This window comes from Chiroxiphia lanceolata, chromosome 8 (genome assembly GCF_009829145.1).
Source record: "Chiroxiphia lanceolata isolate bChiLan1 chromosome 8, bChiLan1.pri, whole genome shotgun sequence".
Taxonomy (NCBI): domain Eukaryota; kingdom Metazoa; phylum Chordata; class Aves; order Passeriformes; family Pipridae; genus Chiroxiphia; species Chiroxiphia lanceolata.
In genome coordinates this window covers 37,332,587-37,354,783 of record NC_045644.1, presented here as the reverse complement: position 1 = coordinate 37,354,783, position 22,197 = coordinate 37,332,587, and the positions used below count along the sequence as shown (strand labels likewise).

General features: G+C 45.3%; 1 protein-coding gene across 6 annotated transcripts in view; it reads right to left on the bottom strand.

Moving 5' to 3' along the window:
• The window catches only part of MICU1 (mitochondrial calcium uptake 1), an 86,617-nt gene that overhangs the window by 42,448 nt on the left and 21,972 nt on the right, over positions 1 to 22,197 (bottom strand). For 4 of the 6 annotated variants that reach the window (XM_032694389.1, XM_032694391.1, XM_032694394.1 and 1 more), the window contains 3 exons: positions 17,626 to 17,788; positions 8,910 to 8,953; positions 3,239 to 3,250 (listed from right to left, as the gene is read on the bottom strand). In XM_032694389.1, coding sequence (XP_032550280.1) covers positions 3,239 to 3,250; positions 8,910 to 8,953; positions 17,626 to 17,788 — 219 coding nt within the window. The remainder of the gene's footprint in view (positions 1 to 3,238; positions 3,251 to 8,909; positions 8,954 to 17,625; positions 17,789 to 22,197) is intronic. The other 2 variants (XM_032694392.1, XM_032694393.1) reach the window with 1 other exon arrangement.

The following is a 22,197-nucleotide window of genomic DNA, read 5'->3' as shown; positions in this document are numbered from 1 at the left end:
AGGAATTTATCAGCCTCACGTGACCACCTGACAGTGACTTATGCCTTCCAAAAGGACAACAAAATACATATCCAAATGCATGCAAGGGCATGAGGATTTCCCCAGAACCAGAAAGCAATTTTGTAAATTAGCAAATGATTTTTGCTGAAGCATAACCGACTGTCACTGACAAACTCAGTCATCACACTCAGTTTGTTCCTTTGGAACAGAAATATTTCCAGGTGACCAACACTGTGTAAGCAAATACAAACCCAGGAATGTTGAGTGAGGTCACCCTGAGGCAAAGCAATTCTCTTTCAGTCCCAACTGCCCACCTTCAGTTAGGGAAAACATTTAAAAGACATCTATTAATGGGTTTATTTCATAGTTCACTGTAGGCAAAGAAGGGAAAGAATTCCTATTTGCCTTGTCCAGCAGAACCTGCAGGGTTACCAGGCATGGATTGCTACACCTTCTTCCTGAGCAGGGCTGTTGAAAATCCAGGGAAATATATACCAGGACTTGCTGACTAAGGCTTTTATAGCAGATGCTTTGTATTAGTTTATCACACAAGACAGAGAAGGAAAAACCCTTTAGAAATGCCAGTGCAAACCAGCCTGTTGTGGTTACCAAAAATATTAATGCCTTCAAATCCCATCTGCATCAAAATGCTGAACTGCAGGCTCTGAAAACAGGGAGATTTTTAATTTTGCTCCCCCCCTTTTTTTTTTTTTTAAGATATAAATTAAAGAGCCAAGCCATATATTTAGAGATTTCATGACAACTCGTGGTGGTGCCTCACGTTAAGAAACCTGAAATAAAACTGGAATAAAGAAATACAAAGGGTTTCAGAGTCACATTTAAAAATGCAGCCTCTCAGCCCAATTGTTCAAAAGCCCTTTAAGGGAAAAAGAGGTAGGGGAGGTGCCCCTATGCCATGAAACATGGACTTGGGGGGAAATGGAGCCATTCAAGAGTTTTTAAAGCCAGCTTCATAATGTGGATGCGAAATAAGTCATTTTAGACACATCCCCTGGCATTTTTATATATCATTTAATAAGAAAAAAGTGTTTGAGGCTGTGATGGAAACAGTACAAGGACTTTCTGAAACTCATAAACCTCTTTTTGCTGTGGAACAGCTCACAGTATCACTCCTAGTGGCTCCAGACTATTTCCTTTGAAGTCTGCACATTAACACAGGGAAACACAAAAAGCTTCTTCGTGGCAAATCGTGGTGGGTGAGTGCTGACACAGAAAAATGCTTAAAATTTACTGTTGGCAGGTAATACTGCAGGTTATGACCTTTAGAGAGTATGTTTTAACCAAGAATTTTTTTAAAACCTTCTGATTCTGGGGTGTTATTTTATCTGTATATATACAAAGAGGCAAAAAAATACAGAGCTGGACATGGATGAGGTTGTCCTGCATATTCTCTCCCTCTAAATTTGAATTTGGACACGTGGACAGAATCAAAACTCGGGCAGCAATTATTTCTAGAGGTGGACTCCTGAGACTGGAAAGAGAAATCTGCATTCCCACCCTTCCAGCAAGGCTGGAAATATTCATCACCTCCCAAACAAATGGCACCTGGAATGCAAGGCCAGCATTCTGTACGACCAAGAAAATCAACCACACAGACTTTCCCGACCCTTGGCAGGCAGCAGAGCCACTCATGCAAGGGAGAAACCCCTGCTGGAAAAGCAAATAGGAAATGTCTTGGAAAAAGGGACAGTGTACACTTGTGCTCCCCTCAGGGTAATGAAATCACGCTCTGTAGGACCACAGCAGCATCTTGCATGGAAATTTGATGGGGAGGATTTAAATTCAGTCCTTGATGGCCCACATCACGCTTCTAAAATGAGCTGACTTCTGCCACTTTGGAATTTAAATGGCTGTTTAGGTCTCCAGACAGAAATTGGGTTATTGCTCTCCTGCCTCTCAGCCCACATTACCAAGATGGACTCAGCATGTTGATAATGCAGGCTGCTCTTTCTCCCAGACAGAAGCCCCCGGGGTGAAAGGACACCGGGAAAATAATAATTCCGTATAAAAAGCCAGGATTAAACATGGGCTCAGTTGATGAGGTTGGGGCCATACACTTGGTACAAATCACCCATGGAATGAGAAAGGGGTTTGGGGGGAAACCACATGGAATTGGAGATTGTCATCACTGCTGCAAACAGCTTAAGGAACCAAACTAAGGCTCAACTAAAAATCCTGCCATTCCCTTTTCCCTCTCTCACTCCTCCTTTCTTCACCCGCTTCTCCCATCCGGACCTTCCCTCCTTCTGTAGTCACTGAGGTCAAGCATCTCCTAAAACATTCCCTCCCACCCTGCTCCAGCCATCCCCCTTGTCCCTACTAACTCCATGTTACCAAGGACAGAGTTCTCAGAGCTCAGTTTTGTGTCCCTTAAGGCATTAATCCAACACCAGCAAAGCTATCAAAGAAATTAGAGCCAAAAATGATCCCAGAAACCACTTTTTGATTAAAAGACTGCACACACCCACTGAGGGCATAACACCAAGTTGTTTATTTTTCCCCTAATTTCCCCTGTGGATTTCATTAAGGTCACAAAGCTACAAGGCAAACTGGAAGTGCCTAGAGTATATTTTCCTCTTTAATTACTGATATTGAATGAACTCCCCTCTGCTTACTAGTTACTTTTCCTACAAACCATCCTATGAACTATAATACCTAAACACTTTCTTCCTCAAATATTCTTTTATACAGTTCATGCTACATAGGTCTGTGACTTGAAAAACTCAAGTTTGCAAATGTAACCTTCCCCAAATTTACACACCTTCAAACAGATGATGTTTCCCCAAAGCATTTGGCCAGAGAGATGCCTATTCCTTCTCACAGAATCAAACTGACTTTGTGGCCTCAAGGGGAAAAGGCCATTTACCAGCAGAACCAGCTCTATCACAGTCTCATCAAGCTGCAAAATAAGTCAGAAGCCTCAAAAGACACTGTGAAAACAGGAGGGCAGGGAGACACATCTGAGCTTTGCTCCAACATTATCCTGTTAACACAGCCATGTTTTAATGGATACCCTGAGGATTGTGCTCTCCTCAAGCCAAATTCAGGTGTTCTGAAATAAATCCTTCAGGCTGAGGATGAAGGAGAGGATTCAGGATTATTTATTACAGGACCAGGGAGAAGGGGTGAGCGTACACTGTCCCTTTGACATGAAAAGTGCATATTATGAGGTCTGAAGCACAAACTAATCAAAGCACATGCTGTGTCTGCTTTGTACCTGCCAGAAATCCTGGTGGAAGGGGAGAGGGTTAGAAAAGGGAAGAAAACGAGGGAATGCTTGGTTACACCAAAACCAACCACAAATCAGAATTAGAATAAAGACACAAGTCTCAGAGATATTAGTAGCTGGAAGAAACACCCGCTGGGTACCCTGAAACCAGAATAAAAGAGGACAAAGAACAAGCAGAGGATTTTAGTATTTGCCCTGTGGAAACAAGCAACAAAATTAGGGGTACAGAAAGGTAACACTAAGTAGAGCTTTGTCAAATCCAAAATACACCACAAACATTTGGCAGAGGAGGTAGGAAAGGATGAAGTGTGTTCTGTACCTAAAGCAACCCAAGCGCCCACAGGGATGTTTGTACACGGTGCATTTACCTGTGTTAGGAGCAATTAAGCACTTCCTTTGATGAAATTTGGGGCTATGGAAAACAAGCCAAGAGAAGAATTTGCACAGTTCAGTGTCCCCACAGGTCCCTGCAAACTGGGAAACAGAGGAACTAACCAAAGCAGATGGGAGGGTCGAGGGTGGATGGGAGGAGAAAGCCAACAAGCAGAGAAACCCACCAACGTGGGCAGTGGTGTCAGCCAAGAAAGCCAAGGAGAAGAATCTCCTCAGCTCAGCTTTGCTGATTATCTGCAATAAACCCCATCTCTGCTTGCTTCACTAAGTCACAGGCAAGGATTGTCTCCCACCAGCTCCTCAGGACACCTTTGGGGAGGGCAGGGAACGTTCACACAGCCGAGCGTGAGGTTGTTATCCACGTGAGAAGACACCTCCTGGTGATTGTGCAAACACTGCCTGTGCTGAGATCAGAGGGTGAAGGAATTTAAAGGCAGGAGATCTGAAACTGGACAGTGACATTTGACATGGCTTATGGACCAGGACAGCTGAACACTTCCAGGTATTTCCAAGCAAGCCACAACCCAGACTCAACAGCTCCAACTGCAGACACTGGGGACACATTCATGTCACAGCAGACACTGGCAAGACCTCACAGAGCTGGATTTGGAGGACTCCTTGCCTGTTTTCATTGTATTTAAGTTAGAGAACATACTGACTGTCCTTCTCAGCTAATGGGCTCAGTAAACCAAGTACACCTGCACTTTTTGCTGCTGTTTACTGAACTGTGAACATTTAGAGCTGCAGCCTTTGGAATTAAGGTTTCAGAGGCACTTAAACATCACAGGAGCTCAGAGCTCTGATCCAGTGTTTGGCTCCTGAATGACAGCAGGACTTTGAGCTTGTCTCACTTGCTGCAAGCTTGGGTCTATGGCAGCTTATGTCCAGCCTAAGTTCATCCACAGAACTAAGGACCCTGAAATTCAGGCTCATAAATAAAGGCTCCTTTCTGGTCCTTTTTTCAAACCTGACAGCAAGATCCTTCAATCCACCAGAAAAGGATGGTCTTTCTACCTCCAATCCTCTCCACAGGGATCTTCCCCAAGTACATTTTTTCAGGCCCCTAAGACACTCTTTAAATCATCTGGAAAGAAATCTGTCTCCTGAGCTGACTCCCAGACACTGCTCTTTAGTGGACACACACCTTCAGCTCAGGGCAGCTGAAGCTCCTCGTTGTACTGGTTCATGATATGACCCTGCATTGGACAGTGGAAGAGAATTCCAGGTGTGTCACTGACCTTTAGAGAAACCACCTGAAGTATTTTCCTTGTCCTTCACCTTGCTTTTGTTCTGGGTTGCTCTATGGCATCCCCAAACATCTAGAGATGTAAATACCCGTGCTGGCAGGAAATGCTTAAGTCATAAATTTAATTAGAGGGCACTGAAAGCCTCTCTAATTACTTACTGCAGGAGGGGAAGCTGTTGCTGGTGGCTCCAAGGCTTTTGCTCTTATCGAGCCGTAGCAAGGAATTTTCCCCACAGGAGAATAAAAAAAAAAAAAAAAAAGGAGTCAAGTGTATCCTAATTAAACTAATATGCCATCCAGGGTCAGGATTTTATTTCCTACATAGGCTAGAGGTCTCTTAAAAGCACCTCATCTCACCTTCCCCTTTTCACCAGGATGCACTGCTGGAAGCTCAGCTGTGGGACAGCTGGGAATTCCCCTGCACTGGCTCACCAGGATGGTGACAGGATGGGATTTTGCTCTGATATGGAGCTCACAGTTAAGAGGAAAAACATTAACAGCACTGCTTTTTTATGTCTTCGAGAGATTAAGCTTGTCAATCATTAATGCATAAGCCAAAAAAAAAAATAAATCCATCAATAAACAGGGCACGAAAAAAAGAAAATTTTATTTTCTGCATTGCAACTTATGTAACATTAATGGAGCTTATGCCAGGTTCTATGTGCTAGGAATTATATGCTACTTAGTGAGAGCTTATTCATCACTAAAACATGAGACATTTCTCCTGCAGATGGGTTAAAAAAGCACTTGCTTTCCCACTGCCAAAGTGTGAGAGGAGGAAAGGGACACATTGGAAATGGAGCAGACAAAGAATCATGGTCTGGGCACCTTCACACCACAGCACCCTGAGACTGTGTCTATTCTCACATCAGCTTTCTGCCCAGGCTCAATATGAAATGTTTGCAGGCTGATTAATATTTTTTTTTCTACTCTTAATGAACAGTAATCAATGCCTCATTCCCTCTACTTCCCTAGGGGAGAAACCATCACACTTAGACAAAAATGGAGCCACAAGTTGCCTCCCTACACACTCAGCCCAGCAGCAGGTCAAAGAAAGGCAGGAGTTCGTGTTGGCACACAGATTTGACCACAGGTTTTTGCTGGATGAGTGTCTCCAGGGTTTTTGGTCTTGCATGAGTGAAGAAAAAGCATTTAAGCTCAAATTACAGGAGCACTGTTGCCACTAATAAGGCATTAACATTTACCTCCCTCTCCAGCAACTCTATAAATTATCACTAGGGAGAGGGAGGGGTGGGAAGAGGGGGAAAAAAACCCAGGTATTTTCTTCTCACCCTGGCATTCAGTCATGTGCCCAGCAAGCTGGCTCAGAAACCTGACAGACACAACTGCAACAGAGGCACATCCCTCCCCAAAATCCTTTGGCAAGACCAGTCCTGATCACCTCATAGTTGTTTTGATGGTAGTGTCATGTAAATATAACGGGTTCTGTGAAAGGAGCAGCTCATACATCAGCTCACTAATGATGCAGGATTTAGATCTCAAACACACACGCTCAAAATTCACACGGATGCTTTAAGCACTGTCCTGTAGCTTATAATTAAAATGCCACTGACTGCACAGCTGGCTCTAGTCTTTTAACTGAATTTCCTTCTAAATTATCACGTGCACTCAATCCTGAGTATACATCTTTGCTTGGAACTAAAATCAATCCTCTCTCCTACTCTTCAGCCAGGATCTTGCCTGGGGATTGTCAGTACTTTTCAGCAGCACAGCTTCACAGACTCCTTTCTCCTTAAAAGAGGAGAAGAAATTTCCAGTGCACAGGCCTATTTTGAGTACCACAACTCTCATTACCTCTGTGTGACATCCATAAGGATGCTCAGGGGAACAAGGATGGCCCTCTTACCCTTCTGCCTGAGCTCAGCAGCTGCACCAAGGCACAAAGACAAACCCCCTCCAGGCAGTGGCTGGCTTTGATAACCCAAGAGGAAGATGTGGCTGGAAAGAGGCCTGGAGGAAAAGCTGCCCTGGGATGCCACTGTGCAAGTGAGACTGCAGTGAGCGAGGTCAGCTCTGCAGCACCTCAGCTGGGCCTGGCTGGGGAAAGGCAGGGTTATTCTTTTAAACTGAAACCCAAAGCAAGCAACAAAATGAGGGCACGGTGCACTCAGAGATCAATCTACTGTCAACTTCCTTCATTACCAAGGGAGAGCCAAGGACAATTCTTTTTATGCTCTCCACAAATTATCCCCTCACCTGGACATTAGCACTGCCCTAACAGCCACGGCCAGACTTAGCCAGTCCCAAGGTGTCTTTAAGCACAGCCAAGCAAACAAGAACCCCTATTTCTTCATTTTCAGAGCACACTGCTTCCAGAGTCCAATTAGACTGTGGAAAAAATAGGTCCCAGGAGAAGATAATAATAAAAGAAAGTGCACTGCAGTCCCCTAATCTGCTGCCTCACTTTCAGGCTTTCCAAAGCCCAGCAAGAGCAGCAGCGACACCTGTAAGGTGTATAAAGAGCGTTTTCAGTCTGCTACAGGTCAGAGTCGCTGCTGTTGAGGGGCAAAGGACCAGGAAGTTGAGTTCAAAGGGACTGCCTTTGGATCTTTTATCCAACGTGCTGGGAATCGACCACAGAGTGCTTGGGAACAGAGGAACGATAACCAAAATCACGTGGGATTCAGCACTTCTTCCCTACAAACAAACCCTGTTTATGTAAAGCCTCGGATGAGGGTGAAAGCTTGACAAGATAAAGTGATGAAAGTGAGCACACGCAAAACAGACTGTCATAAATCAGAGGGAGGAACGTTGGGTATCTTGCAAAGAACACACGTCCTTTTTTTTTGGCTGGGTTGGTGTCTTAATCACAAAAAGCAGACATTGTGTTTGTGGCAGGGGGAAAAGAAAACAAGTGTTCACCACACCCTTTGGAGCTTTATGTATCAAAACTAACTGCCAAAACACACCTCCCAGTTGTCTGTTTTCAAGCAAAGCCTCGCTCTGCTGCCTGGGTAACCAGCACACTCGTAAGCACTGCTGACAGGGACCCCGGCTGTCTGATCACATTCCATCGTTACCTGGCCCTGCTAAACACAAACCAGGCAATTTCATGTGTTCAGCCCACGCTGAACGTTCATGTTCATATAAAGCTTTAAATGCCTTTTTTTTCCTCCAGTGCTGAGGCTTTCTGGAAATGCCTGACACTCTGTGTCAGGTGCATCCTGCAGCAATGAGGGGATCAAGTGCTGATGCCCCTTTGGAGAAACAGAAGATTTTCAGACGATGCAGATTAAATGGAAATACTCCAGCTGAAATCTGGAGGACCATTATGAGCCCAAAGGATGGAAAATTAACTAACCTGCAGTTATCTGCATCAAGGGGTCGATCTGAGCTGCCAGTCCTAGGGCCAGAGTGGCCTTTACCACAGCAGTGGGATTTACAGGGCGGATAATTAGGTCTCTGATATCCCCAATAACAGGCAGGATGCTTTCACAGGGACACAAAACTAGATCAGAACTTGCTTAACATTTTACCAACACGTATCACGACAGCACAAACACCCAGAGCAGTCATGCATTGCTGCAGGAGGGACCTGGGGCTCAAAAGGGAACAAAACGAAACTGTTTGATAGGGGGGAATACATGATTGGGATGCAAATAAAAACACAAGAGCATCTCCTTCCTTTAGGAATTTGGAGGTGAGTCTGGAAGGGAAAGGTTAAGTTAGTTTCTCTTGAAATAGTGTAACTTGTGGGGCTCTCACACAGTCAGAAAGAAGCAGCAAGGAAATGTGATTACAACCTATGATTTCCTGGCCCACCAGAATACAAGAAGAGGTAACATTTTGACTGTAAACATTAAAAAAAGAGCCCTTTATAAAAACAATCTTTCTGTCATTATAGCAAAAACACTGCATTGTACTTAACAGCAAAAAGCTCATAAGAGAACACTTCAAACACTTCATTTAATTTACACCCTTCACGCAGGTAATAACTAAAGGATTCCAGGTTAAAAAAAGCCACTGAATAAAACACACTTAGTAGTTTGATGTGCTCACCTTCCCATCGTAGCGTTTCACTATGAACTGGTCCAGGCCCAGGTCTGAAAGGAAAAAACCAAAGATACTTAGAAAAAGCTCTTAAAGCAAGTAGTTCTTGTTTTTTCTGTATGAGAAGATTAGAAAGTAAAATGCACGGCCTCAGGAGAGCACAGGCTGATTTTTGGTGCTATGAACAATAAAATCCCTCCAGAGAGCTATGTCCCATGCATTTTCTGCCCCTGATTATGGTAATTATCACATCCTCATTTCAATTTAAATTAGAAAAAAGATGGGAAAAGCAAAATAAAATCTTTCCCGTGCCTGTTGCGTCACCTGCTTTTGAAAGAGGAGAAAGGTTCATGTTAAGCTGCAAAAAATGGAATTATTCATCCCACCAGGGTGACCCCCTTGCCCTTTGTGACCCAAAGCAGCTACAACTGCTCTGTCACCTCTATTTCAAAGGTCAAGCCAATTGTCGGAAGGCTTTTTGCACTTGTGAAAATTCCCGTCAGAAAGCACCTTCTCAATGTTTCATGTGTCTGGTATCAGTGAAAACTGCATATTCATACATTTTTTCAGACTTCAATCTTCTGAATTTTGACCTCCTCCAAGCTGTGGTTATAAATCCCGTAAATACTGGCACATTTAGATGTAAGATTCATTTGATAAATGTGATTATTTTGTTACAGACATGTTATCTGGTCAGAGCTCACCCCTGACCATCCATCGGGATGGTGACTTGAGCTGAGCTTATGTCCATGTGTCATAATAAAGTAATTTCTCAGGAACACCTCCTTTTCCCCTGCCAGGAAATAGTGTTGTAAGACAGATCCCTGACAGCCTGACATTCTACATGTGCTCATGGAAAGCTGAAAAAAGGACATGGGTTAAAAATAGCAAGTGAAAGTATGTCTTAATGGCACCTCCTGCAACTGGACACTACTACTGGGAAAGCACACGAGTTTCAAAGCAGAGCCAAAATGAATGGATCCTTGTGTAGATGAACTGCAAAAGATGAGTTAGTGAGTGTCATTTTATAGATCTAAATATATTTCTAAATAATTACAATAAATATTTATGTAATATGAAATAAACAATCATAGAAACACAGAATGCTTTGGGTAGAGAAGGGACCTTAAAGCCCATCTGGTTCCACCCCCTGCCATGGGCAGGGACACCTCCCACTAGCCCAGGTTGCTCCAAGCCCCATCCAACCTGGCCTTGGACACTTCCAGGGACCCAGGGGCAGCCCCAGCTTCTCTGGGCAACCTGTGCCAGGGCCTCACCATCCTCACAGCCAAGAATTCCTTCCCAATATCTAAACTAAACCTACTCTGTCATTTGGAAACCATTCCCCCTTGTCCTGTCACTTCATGCTCTTGTAAATAACATACATATGAGCCTGAATGTACATAGATAAAAGTTATTAAAAAAGCCAAATGACACTTAAAAAAGCAGACTATCGGTCCCTGTACTCAATAAGAGGTTAATAATATAAAATTTTTGTTTGCCACAAATGTAACATGAGGTGGGCAAAGGGGAAGGTGATGTGGACCGTGACTGACCCATGGGTGTAACTGCACCCAAACCCCCAGGCCAGTTGCAGAAGCTGCCAGGTCTGTCCTCAAGCTTCTGAGCTCTGAGGATTTAATTATTTGCTGAACAAAGTGCTTACAGCACCACAGAAATGGGGTTGTTATTCCCTCTGTCATGTCAGCCTCCTCCGACACAATCACGTCTGACAAGAAGCAAATTTACAACCTTGGTTTATGCACGTCTGGGAGAGCGGGGAGAGACATTTATATGAAAATGCAGTACAAAACTCTGTCACTTTTCCTGTTGCCTTTTTTCATGTCACTGTACCAGCACGCCCTGGAAGACAGTGTTGGGGACTGGGGTTAAGTCCAGCAGGCAGCCAGTCACTAGTGGGGCTCCCCGGCACCGGGTCAGTCCTGTTTAACACCTTTATCGGTGATCTGGATGAGGGGATCAAGTGCACCCTCAGTGAGTGTGCAGGCAGCACCAAGTTGGGTGGGAGTGTTGATGTGCTGCAGGGCAGGAAGGCTCTGCAGAGGGAGCTGGACAGGCTGGATCCCTGGGCTGAGGGACAACAAGGCCCAGTGCCGGGTCCTGCCCTTGGGTCACACCAACCCCTGCAGCTCCAGGCTGGGGCAGAGGGGCTGCAAAGCTGGGAAAGGCCCTGGGGGTGCTGGTGACAGTGGCCGGACACGAGCCCGGGGGTGCCCAGGGGGGCAAGAAGGCCAAGGGCCCCTGGGCTGTGCCAGCCACGGTGTGGGCACAGGCCCAGGGCAGTGCCCGTCCCTGTGCTGGCACCGCTGAGGGACCGCGAGGGCTGGGCCCAGTTCTGGGCCCTCAACAGGAGAGACCCGGAGGGGCTGGAGCGTGTGCAGGGAAGGGAACGGAGCTGGGAAGGGGCTGGAGCAGCAGGAGCGGCTGAGGGAGCTGGGGGGGCTCAGCCTGGAGCAAAGGAGGCTCAGGGGGGACCTTCTGGCTCTGCAAGTCCCTGACAGGAGGGGGGAGCCGGGGGGGGTCGGGCTCTGCTGCCAGGGAACAAGGGACAGGAGGAGAGGGAACGGCCTCCAGCTGTGCCAGGGGAGGTTTAGATCAGATATTGGGGAAAATTCTTTCACCAAAGGTTGGTCCAGCGCTGTAACAGGCTGCCCAGAGCAGTGGTGGAGTTACCATCCCTGGAGGGATTTAAAAGCCATGTAAATGTGGCACCACTGGGGGCATGGTTTAGTGGTGGTCTTGGCAGTGCTGGGTTAACGGTTGGACTCAGAAGGTCTTTTCCAACCTAAATGATTCCATGATTCTGTTGCACACACAAGCACATTGGTTCCCATCAGTTTTATGCTCACCCTTTCTCCCAGCCATGCACAAGTGTCCCCTCTGCTGCATTAATTAAGCTGCACACCTAAACCCCTCTATAAAATTCCTCTTAAATAGCTCCTGAGAGAATAAGCCAATTCAAAAGCTGAAAAAGGGCATTTATGTTCAAGGCATACAGTTTTACTCTATACATTTTCCTTTTGCCAATACAGTTAATTTTCTTTTCCGTGGACTTAACTGTGTGGTTTTTTAACAGTCCTTTAAAGCTGACAAAAGCAAACCAACAAAGAGGGTCTGTTGCTTGATGCCTGTGTTCTTTCTCTGTATTACACAAAAAATCCAAGAGGCTTTTCCTCCATGATGTTACAGTAGGAATTCAGTGTTTGCGTAGGCTGGAGAGCCAATGGAAACACTGCATGGGTGAGGACAATCACATCTACCAGGGGAAGGGAAGAATGCTAGTTATTACAACTCTGCTACTCAAAAGGCAACATCCTACATTAGAGGCACCTCAGGATTGTCTGTAAGTGACACACTCATTAGACAAACAGCCCCTGGCTGGGCTATTGCTGAAGAGCTGCAGGAACACGAGCTAATAGGCATGTTTAACCAGCAAAAGAGAGCTTTCCCACCTTTCACTGGTGTTTCAGCCCCTGCTTTCCATTCTCCCAGAAGCAGATGAAAGGATTTCCTTCAAGAGAGGCAGCAATGAAATGCAGAAATCATTTCAGGAGGATACCTGGCTGCTTCCAGAAGCCTCCCTGGGACATGCACCACAGCTACTCCAGATTGCACAGTGACCACCCTGGGCTTCAGTGCTTGTTTCTGCTTGGACAAACCCGGAGTTTTCCCCATGACCTGCCCCAGAATATGCTTTTTATTTACCTGAGACCCTGCACAACACCTCACCTTTCCCTACAGATCTGGATTTTCAAAGCCCCTCTTGCTCCCCCAACCAAGGGCTCTGCACCAGCTGCTCCAAGGGGGACCTGCAATGATTTCCAAACCAGCTTCCTTGTAATCTTTAACTACCATTACTCCTAAAACTTCTCATACCACCTAAATTACTATCAGGGGCTCAAAAGAAACAGCAGCCCTGCCATGGAGTACCTAAGCACGTAGCACCACTCCAAGTGTTATTTCAGACTAGACTGACACCAATGCCAGGATATAGGCTGCCACTTTTATTCATGTGATAGTACTTTCACAGCACTCTAAAAATAAAAATGTTTCAAAATAAAGCAAAATGACTTATACTCACTGCCTTCCACAAAGGGGAAAATGGGGTTTTTGACAGCAGAACCATATTTTCTGTATTTACTTCTCTCATTGTAGTCTGGGGAGGATGTTTTAATGGAGAAGGAATGAATTATGTAAAGGAAAAAACACAGAGTAACTTGCTGTTGCTGTTTTTCAGCTCTAGCCAAATCTAAAATCAAATGCTTATTATATTTCTATTGATTAACAAGAACGTACTTTCCACAGATTCACTCAAAGACAGCTAATTACCACACTTGATAAATATCTAGACAGTTACTAAGCTCTTCGTGTTATCTTGTAAAAAAATCCATGGCCAGCAGGTTATAGATTGCAGTTTTAAAAAAACATTTAAAAAATGAGCTTCCAGGAGAAGAATGATTATATTAGGCCAAGAACACAGTTGAGATCAATTAGAAACCATCATGATTTCCTCTGGGATGCCAGCAGCTTTCCACTGATGGAAAAACCTTTTCAATTGCTTCCAGTCTTGATATCCTTGTCAGATTTTTCACACTATTTGGGTAACATTCGCTCACGATCTGCTTCTTTCCCACTGCTTAATATATAACATGGACTCGTTCCTGCCAGCAGATGAACAAAAGGGCTAATTATGAAGACTGAAGAGCCTGTTCACCATGCTTGTGATATGCTATGTCGTGGCACAGAAAATGCTGGAGCAAGTTTTCCCCTTCAGAGCTGTAACCCAGCTCCTGATTTTTGTATGAGTATTTCCCCTCTGAATTTAAAATGTAATCTGCAAGCAAACAATGAGCTGCCTGAGATTTCTTAGGGGACAACAGCCTCAGGTTTGTGTTTCAGTGCAGGACTGTTTTGTTCAAGGAACAAGGGAACAAGGGACTTTGCTCTCATCTATCTCCCCCTCCTCCAACAGGCAAGTCAGTCTCCCTGTGAGATGTGCATTCCTAACAGCCCTGGTAAGCCACACCAAGTTGTCAGCTATTCTGGAAGCCCTAATTACTTGATTTTTAGCACATAAACACACATATAAATGCACCTCTTGCTGCTCATCCTTGGCTATTTTCCTGGGGTCTCATACCAGGCTCAAAGATGATTCTTGCCTAGGAATTATGTATTTTCACAGACAAAAAAACCCTCCTCTGAGTCACCTCTCACTTGCATCCTTTCCCTTAAGACCCCTCCAGCATATGCACTTGGGAGAGAACACAAAAGTAAGTCCCCATCAACAAACCAGGAGGCAAGTTCAGCATCTCTAATTTCCTTCTAGATCCTTAATGACCCAGTTGAACACTTTGTGTAATTTTAAGGATCTGTAGAAGCCCAGGGAGTCCTCCCCTCCCCACCACACCAGGTGAGTGCTTGTCACAGCCCGTGGCTGCTGGTTCTACAGAAGATCAGATCCATATTTCACAAACTTAACTCAAAACAACAAATAATCACTCAAGCACTGCACCAACCCAGAAGCCAGCTTGTGCCCAGCTGCTCTTGAAGTCCAGACATGGAAACCAAACCATTTCAACCCCGAGAACCGAGCTGTACAGTCTGGTCAAGCCACCAGACATCGGCTCCGTCCTTCACGGCTCCTCTCCTCCGACACCATCCTGTGCACAGAGGCTGCAGGGGCACAACTGCTGCTTCTGGCTCAGCTTCAGCAGCATGTTTGGGGTTTCTTGCAGGCAGAAAAGAAAAAAAAAAAAACAACAGAAAAACCTTCCAAGAGTTCAGATATTTGAGCTCCTGCTCGTTTCATGGTGAATCCTGAAAGGCATCTTTCACACAGCAAGAGTTTGGGATAACCAGTGAGATTAACACTGGGATGGAAGAGCATGACTGGTTTGGGTATAATCTGCCCTTGTTACAGTGTGCTGGGATGAGATATGACATATTTCTTACTTCTTTCAATCCTTATGGCAAAAAAACCTAAGAAAACTGGTACTGGCTGAGCACAACACAGCTCCTTCTTAGTCCAGGATGCTCCAAAATCCTCAGTTTCCCCAGGAAAACAGCAATGCAGAATGGACCCAGGTAAAGTCGGGGAAAGGGAGGAAACCTTGATCCTTCCCACCAGAGACAGAATATTTTCAGCTGGTTGGGGACTGGGGTACCAAGGAAGCTCCAGGTACAAAGCAACCATCCCTGCCCATCCAGCCTTGGAGCAAAGTTACATCTCGGGTATGAGAGTGGGAAGAAAAAAATAATACAGGACTGCAGGGAGCAGAAATCACCACCCACGCTTCTGTTGGTGCTTGGACTCTGCACATACTTATAAAGAAATTATTTGTTTAAAGCAGCTTTCAAGTTTAATGCCATTCTTTGGCTTATCCTGACAGACTGTTCCAAACTCAGCAAGAACGTGTCATTCCTTAAGCACAGCTTGCCTGCTTGGGAAAGCTATGGCAGGAAGTTTGACTGAACCAGAGAAAGCATTCTCCAGGAGCTGAGGAACTGGCATTCATTTTCCCCAAGCCAGCAAAACACAGGCTCGAATTAAGCTGATACTTCATAGGCAATAAATCAAACTTTCCCCAAAGTAATCCATAAAAAAGAATCAGGCACACAATACCTCACGGTAGATGAGCAGTTTAAAAATAAATACAAGAAGGACTCAGCTCCCTCATTACTCCAAATCACTTACATCCCGCAGTATTTTCTCTCCATAAAACAGGAGATGCATTAACAAGAAGTTACTTGCTGAAATCCCAACTGGGAGCTTGAGCCTGCAGAGCACCCCCTGCCCTGCTTCTGGGATACTCCAGCCCCTGTGGAGGGCACACCCATGTCATGACTCAGGGAGAAAGCAGCCCCAGCATTTCCCAACTAATCTATAACCTGGATTATCCTATGAGTCAAAAGTACCAAAGGGATGCAAAGTACAGAACTCATCTCACCAGCAGGTAGCACTCTTTGTTTTCAATTTCTGGTCTTAAAAATCACACCTATCTTCCCTTTTAGTTTTTTACTACCAGCTTTAAAAACGTTTGGGAACAAGGTTATGGCTGGTTTGACTTTATTGTAACAATCAGCATTTTACTCTTCTACTGTTCATTCTGCAATAAAACCCCCATTTGCTGTGATGGTCACAATGCACGGGAACAACCATCTTAGCAGTGGCTGTGTCCAGAACCAAGTCCATGACAGTGACACTCCTGAAGGCAGATTTTCCAACCAAGAAGATCCCAGATGCCCACCCCTCCTGCTGTGCCAGCTGATGGGCAGCCAAAGATCCATTTCCACCTCACTCCGCTTGCCAGGAGCACCTAAGGATCACTAAGGCCACTTTTTTCCCTTACAAGCTGCTGTATGTCACTGACTGGCAGCCTTAGCAGGCAATTAAAGGCAGTGCCAGGCTTCATGGGGCCATCTAAACAGCCAGGATAACAACGGGAATACAATGGGAAGTGAGTGGCTAAGACTGACAAATTATTTCCCATTAGTCACCTTCACTTGTTTCCAAAGTAGGTGTTTGCTGAGCACTCTTCCACCTATTTTCTGTACACACCTTAAAATGCACCAAGGACATACATGGAAGAAGTAAAAAAGAATCAGATGTGTTGAAATGAAACACAGGATGTTTTCTATTTTTAAGCTTCCTGACAGGTGCTGCTGCTTTTCCAAGTACCAGTTCAAGAAGCCTTAGATAGACAAGATTATAACCTAGAGCCATTAATTCACATGGAAACCACAGCCATTTCCAGGACTTGATAAAAACCTAAATATCAATTCACCCACATGCTTTTAACACTAATATCAGGATTATTTTTTCTTCCCTCCTGCACAGACTTCATATTGTTATTTCCTAAGGACAACTGGACATGGTATTTATTTGGCAGCTGCCATTTTAAAACACTTTCACAGTTTGTACATAAACCCCACACTCAAAATGTTAGCATTTGGGGGCTGAAGTTCCTCATTAATGCCCGAAGAGAGGAGTTTTCATTTGACAAAAGCCTGTTTCATTCTTTGAGATACAACATGGGAGACCAAGGAACATGATCTCCCATGCCTCGCCCAAAACATGAACCTGCTCCAACACAGACCACAGACAAAATCCTCCTGCCACCCCACCAACACCAAATATTCAGGACACAGTTTTCCAGACAAGAAAAAAGTGTCTGCTCCCCCACTTGTTGCCTGCCAAATCCCCAGAGGTCCCACAGCTGATCTGCTTCCCTGCAATCCACAGGGAATTTGAAGACAGCAGAAATGAGCTCTACTCTGGCCAGCAGCATCACATGGAGCTGCCTGGACCCCTTCAGAATCATTTGGGTTGGAAAAGACCTCTAAGATCATCGAGTACAACTTTTACTGCCAAGGTTTCCCTCGTCAAAGCAACCTCCTTTTGCAGGTTTACGAACAGTTCTTGAAATGTTTCAGACCAAGGTAATCTTTCCTTATTAAATATAGGAGAAAGGCATCCCACCTGCTCTCCGAGGGCTCACACCAACCAGATCTGCTACACTGCAACAGCATTGCAGGCACCGTGGAAGGGAAGAGGCTAATTCTGGGCTTAGAGATGGGAAAGAGAGCTTCAGGAGGTGCTTCCTAGCCCTACCAATGCCAGGTCCAGAGCTGGGAAGTTTAAAGATCAGGTAAGCAGAGACCAGAGCGTGTCAGTTCCCCAAATTACCCCCCACTCGTCACTTACTCTCTGGCTGTTTTTCATTGGGTGTTATGGACCTCACAAAGTCCTGTGGGGTCATAAAAACCTCCGACTCCCCGTGCTCGTTGATCACCTTCAACGTGGCGAAGTACCTGAAGATCTTGTCCGGCGTGGAGTAGGCTCTGATCCTGTTCTCATATTCCATCACCTGGAAAGGAAATGGAACCAGCATTAGATGTGCTGTGTCCTCCCCCAGCCCCGACCCTCGGTCCTTGGAGGGATTTGCCACGGGACAAGTCGTGTGCAGCAACACAACCCTCGACCCTTTCAGCAGTGTTTCCTTCACAAGCCTTGGAACCACCAGGAAAACTGGACACATGAGCTGCTGGCATCCCCAGACCAAGAACAAACACTAAAAATCTTTTATTATTTATAAGTTCAGACTTTTCATCATGGCACAGGAAAAACAAATTAACAAAATCCCCGAAGGTGCTTTTAAACATGAGCATAAAAGAAAAAAAAGGCGCTGGCATCGAATTTGTGAATCTAAAGCAGATCAACGTTTTAACCACAGTGTTGAAGGGTTTGATTTGTGATTAATAAATGAAGTAAGAGAAACAAGCCTTGGAGAGCTGGGAGAAACCTTTACTTTCAAGCAGACTGCTGGAAAAAACTACTCGCAGCCGCAGCTGGTTGCTCAGTCACCCAACCTCATTTTTTCCTCTTTTCTATCACGCTGGCAGAATTCCACAGAAACTCAGTCCTCTTCTCCCCACCAATCTGCCTCTTGCTCACTCTGCCAGTAGTGATTATTTTGTACCTAGAACCAGTTTCCCCAACACACACAACTGAAATTAATCAAAGGGAACAGAAAGCTTTTCTAAACAAAATCACATCAAAAGGCCACAAGGGAGGAAAAAGGCACAAAAAGACCTACACTCCATCATGTATTAGAGCAGAAAACTTTCCTCCTTACTTCAGCTTTTTGTTCCTGCATCATATGCCATGTTTAACAGTCCATAATGTACTTGAAACCTTCAGTACTTCTGGCCAAGAGCCACAGAAGAAAAAAACCCCTACCAATGATGTGCTGGAAGAGAACAGGCGAGAACAAGGGTACTGCCAAGGCAGCTGTAGATAATTTCTGGCTTTGGGCCTGTTTCAGCCTTGTCCTTTAACTTGAACAACTTCCTCACCCTGATGTTTATCAGACAGAAAACACCCTCTCTAGTTTTTCCTATTTCTAGGCTAGAACAAGTCAAAGGTTTTTAATCCCCCAAGTCAGGTTCTGGTAAAGTAACTAGGGGAAAGCAAAGCCTCTCCTCTATATTTATTCCAGTTCAGATCTCCAGCAAATGCAACTGGAGATGACATTATCCACAGTGACAATACCTAAAGCATTCCTTCCACTCTTCTCTGCATCACCATGACTTTTCCATAATTCACATGTCCTTGCATCAACCACTAGAGGCAGTTCCCTCTTTCCTGCAGGGAAAGTTTTTGTCCCCAGGCCCTTTGCACCTATAATCAACAAACCTTATCTGGTTTTTATTGCTTCAGTCCACAGGGCTCTCTAAAGATAAGGGCACTGGATCAAGGGCAATTGCTTTATTGCCAAGTTACAAGTTATTGTCAATCAGCTGAACTGCAGAAAAAGATGACACCCACTTTCCCAGCTCTTTCTGGCTTTGTCTACTGCTCCCACCTGGCAGGAGGCAACTCCTTATACCAAAGTGATCATCTGACTTGTGGCTGTAGGCCCATATTTGACTCCTTCCTGACCTGATCTCATGAATAACACTCCACCCACCTTAATCAGCCAGAAACAGCCTGGTATTTTTACCTTCCAGCAAGACAACTAAACCCAACGAGCCAAGAGCAGACACCACAGACCACAACCAGTCCCCTCCATCCAAGACACCCCTTCAACACAGCCTGCTTTCTACCTAAAAAAACTCATCTGCCCAATTTTCCAAACCTATGGAAAAATTTCTTGCAAGGTACTTGCAAGATCAAATGCTTCCCCTCAACCCAGCTGGGCAGGTTGCACCTCTGTTACTCAACAACCCCACTGCTGCACCAGAGACACGAGTCTGAAATGTTTCTGCCAGTAAAACTGCATTTTATTTTATCCCACCTGGCTGCACATCCACCATGGATCTTCCCTCTGTATCTATTTTAAGACCTTGCTAAGATGCTACTGACAGGCCTGTTGCTGTCAGGTGTTTTCTCCTCATGTTGAGAGTATGGGCCTTGCCATTGTCTCTTTACTGAAACTCCTCCTCACCAGTCCACCAACTTCACTGCCAGCTCTTCCTTATCCCAAGCTCAGGGCAATCCCCAGGGCCCCTGCTCTGTGAATGTTAAGTAGTCCATATTTTGCTTTGCCTGCCCACTCAGATCCACACCACACCCTCAAGTCCACCAGAACCATCACAAGAAGCAGAGAGTCCATTTACAGTCCCGTCCTGGACCACGTGCCATCCTGTCCTCTATCCGTAAGTACTCCTGAGGGAAGAGCTTCCTTGGATGACTGCCAGGCACTCGTGGGGATGCAATTGTGAATATGCAGCTCTAGACCAGGAAGGGTCACAGTCTGTTGCTCAAAAGCCACACCTGGCTCCCAAAGCACCGACAGCTTACTAACAACACAGGCTCAAAAACAAGCCTCCTGCCTCAGCTTGCAGCACAGTCTAGACCAAAAAAGTAGAATCTAAACTGCCTTTTAGCATCTCACAGGTTGCTTTCATTACAACCCAAATCCCACTTCTTCCACGAGCTTCCCCACAAGAAGGGAAAAGATGCAGCCCCCACTCCTTCCCTTTGCCCGCAGCTGAACTCACAGTTACATCATTTTCTGACATGAGCTAATCAGCTGGCAAAACCTGACAAATATGCTACAGCCCATCCCTCTGACTTCAAGGCTGGATGGAACACAAAGCCAGGTCAAGAAGGGAACAGCCAAGATGCTGCAAATAAAAACAGCTCACTTACTCAAGACTGGGTGCTGAACATGAAGTGGGTGATGATATGGGTGGCCTGATCCCACGTGGAGATAAGAGCCCATGTATTTGGGTGCACACACCACCATTTGAGAGGGGTTTTTGCACTACTTCTAAACAATCTGGACATAAAATCATCCCAGACAAGTGTCTCCTCCCATGACCTCTCACCTTCCCCCAGTACACAAGTCCTGGACTCAGTGAAGACCAGCCAAAAAATTCTCATCTGCCCCCAGAACTGCAGCCTCACGGAATCAGGCACCTCCAGAAACGTAATGTGATTCAAAGGGAGAAGTCTCTTTTTGGCATTTAGTAGTAGAGCATGTACTGGAGGAGAAAGAGGAACAAGTAATCCCTGCTGCTCTACAAGAGGGAAGCTGCTGTTGAGACTATCAATGTTTATGCTAAACCTCAGGTTAAAAGGGAAAAAACCCTTAATCCTATGCTGACATGAAAACAAAGCTCTAAATTAACATCTCAATGCACTTCCAGAGCATCGAGGGGCCTCCCTGACCGTGCAACTGCACACATCTTAGCAGGGTAAATTAATTAGGATTCATTTTCTTTGTGTTTCCCATTGTGATGCACAACCAAATGAAGGCTCAGCATGACTAACACCCCAAGGCAACATACCTGCAGGACCCAAACACTGCAAGTGCATCTTGATAAAGCAGCCCTAATGCTGCATGCAAACACTTTTAGCAAGTTAATTAACACATCAGCCTGCCCACACCATACATTACAGCTCATTAGCCTTCAAACCATACAGGCACTCAAGTAAATCTTTTCCTTTCCTACCCTGCACACTGCATAGAAAACACGTGCCTGGAACCATCTACACAAGACCCCAACACTTGCTGAGGGGTTTATATTTTAGCTTCCCCTTCACTGGATCACTACCTAAAATAGCAGCGTCAAACTTAATTTATTACTTCACCACTAATCATCAGCTTCATTAAAAGCAACATTGGGATAACAAACAAGTGTTAAACACTTGCAATTACGCTTAATTCTTTCCGCAAGGAAAATCCCACACTATTTTCAATTAATTATGGGAAGAGCTGGAAAGGGTTTTCACTGTGGGTGGTGGTGTTTGTTGTTTTTTTTTAAACATATAAGAAGAGTCAAGAATTCCCTACGTGCTACACAATTTACTAGGGGAGCAGCACATCCTGGGAGCAGCCCTGATTTTGAGTCAGGAGCAGGGGCACACCTTCCTCTGCCATCTGAGCTGGCCACATCAAACATACCTCCTGAGGTGACTCACCAGAGCAACTGCTGAGCAAACACTGAGCCCACAGTGGAGCTGCTCAAACACAGAACCTGCACCTGGGAGACTGCCTGGCACATCCTGCTTGGGAGGAGGCACAAGCAACACTGGCATTCAGGTCACATTCAGTCTGCAGGCTGAGGAGAAGAGGCTTATGTTGGCAAAAGGATGAGGAGGTCTGTTTTAAACAGTGCTCTCCCCAAGAGAATCGCTGCTCCCAAGCTCAGCGTCGCAGGAGGAAGGCAGATGGGGCCGAGGGGGGATCCAGACCACACACCATTCCCACTGGACCTTTTGGGAATGCCTGGCTCATGTCTCATTTGGAAAGTGTGGCCATATTCCTCC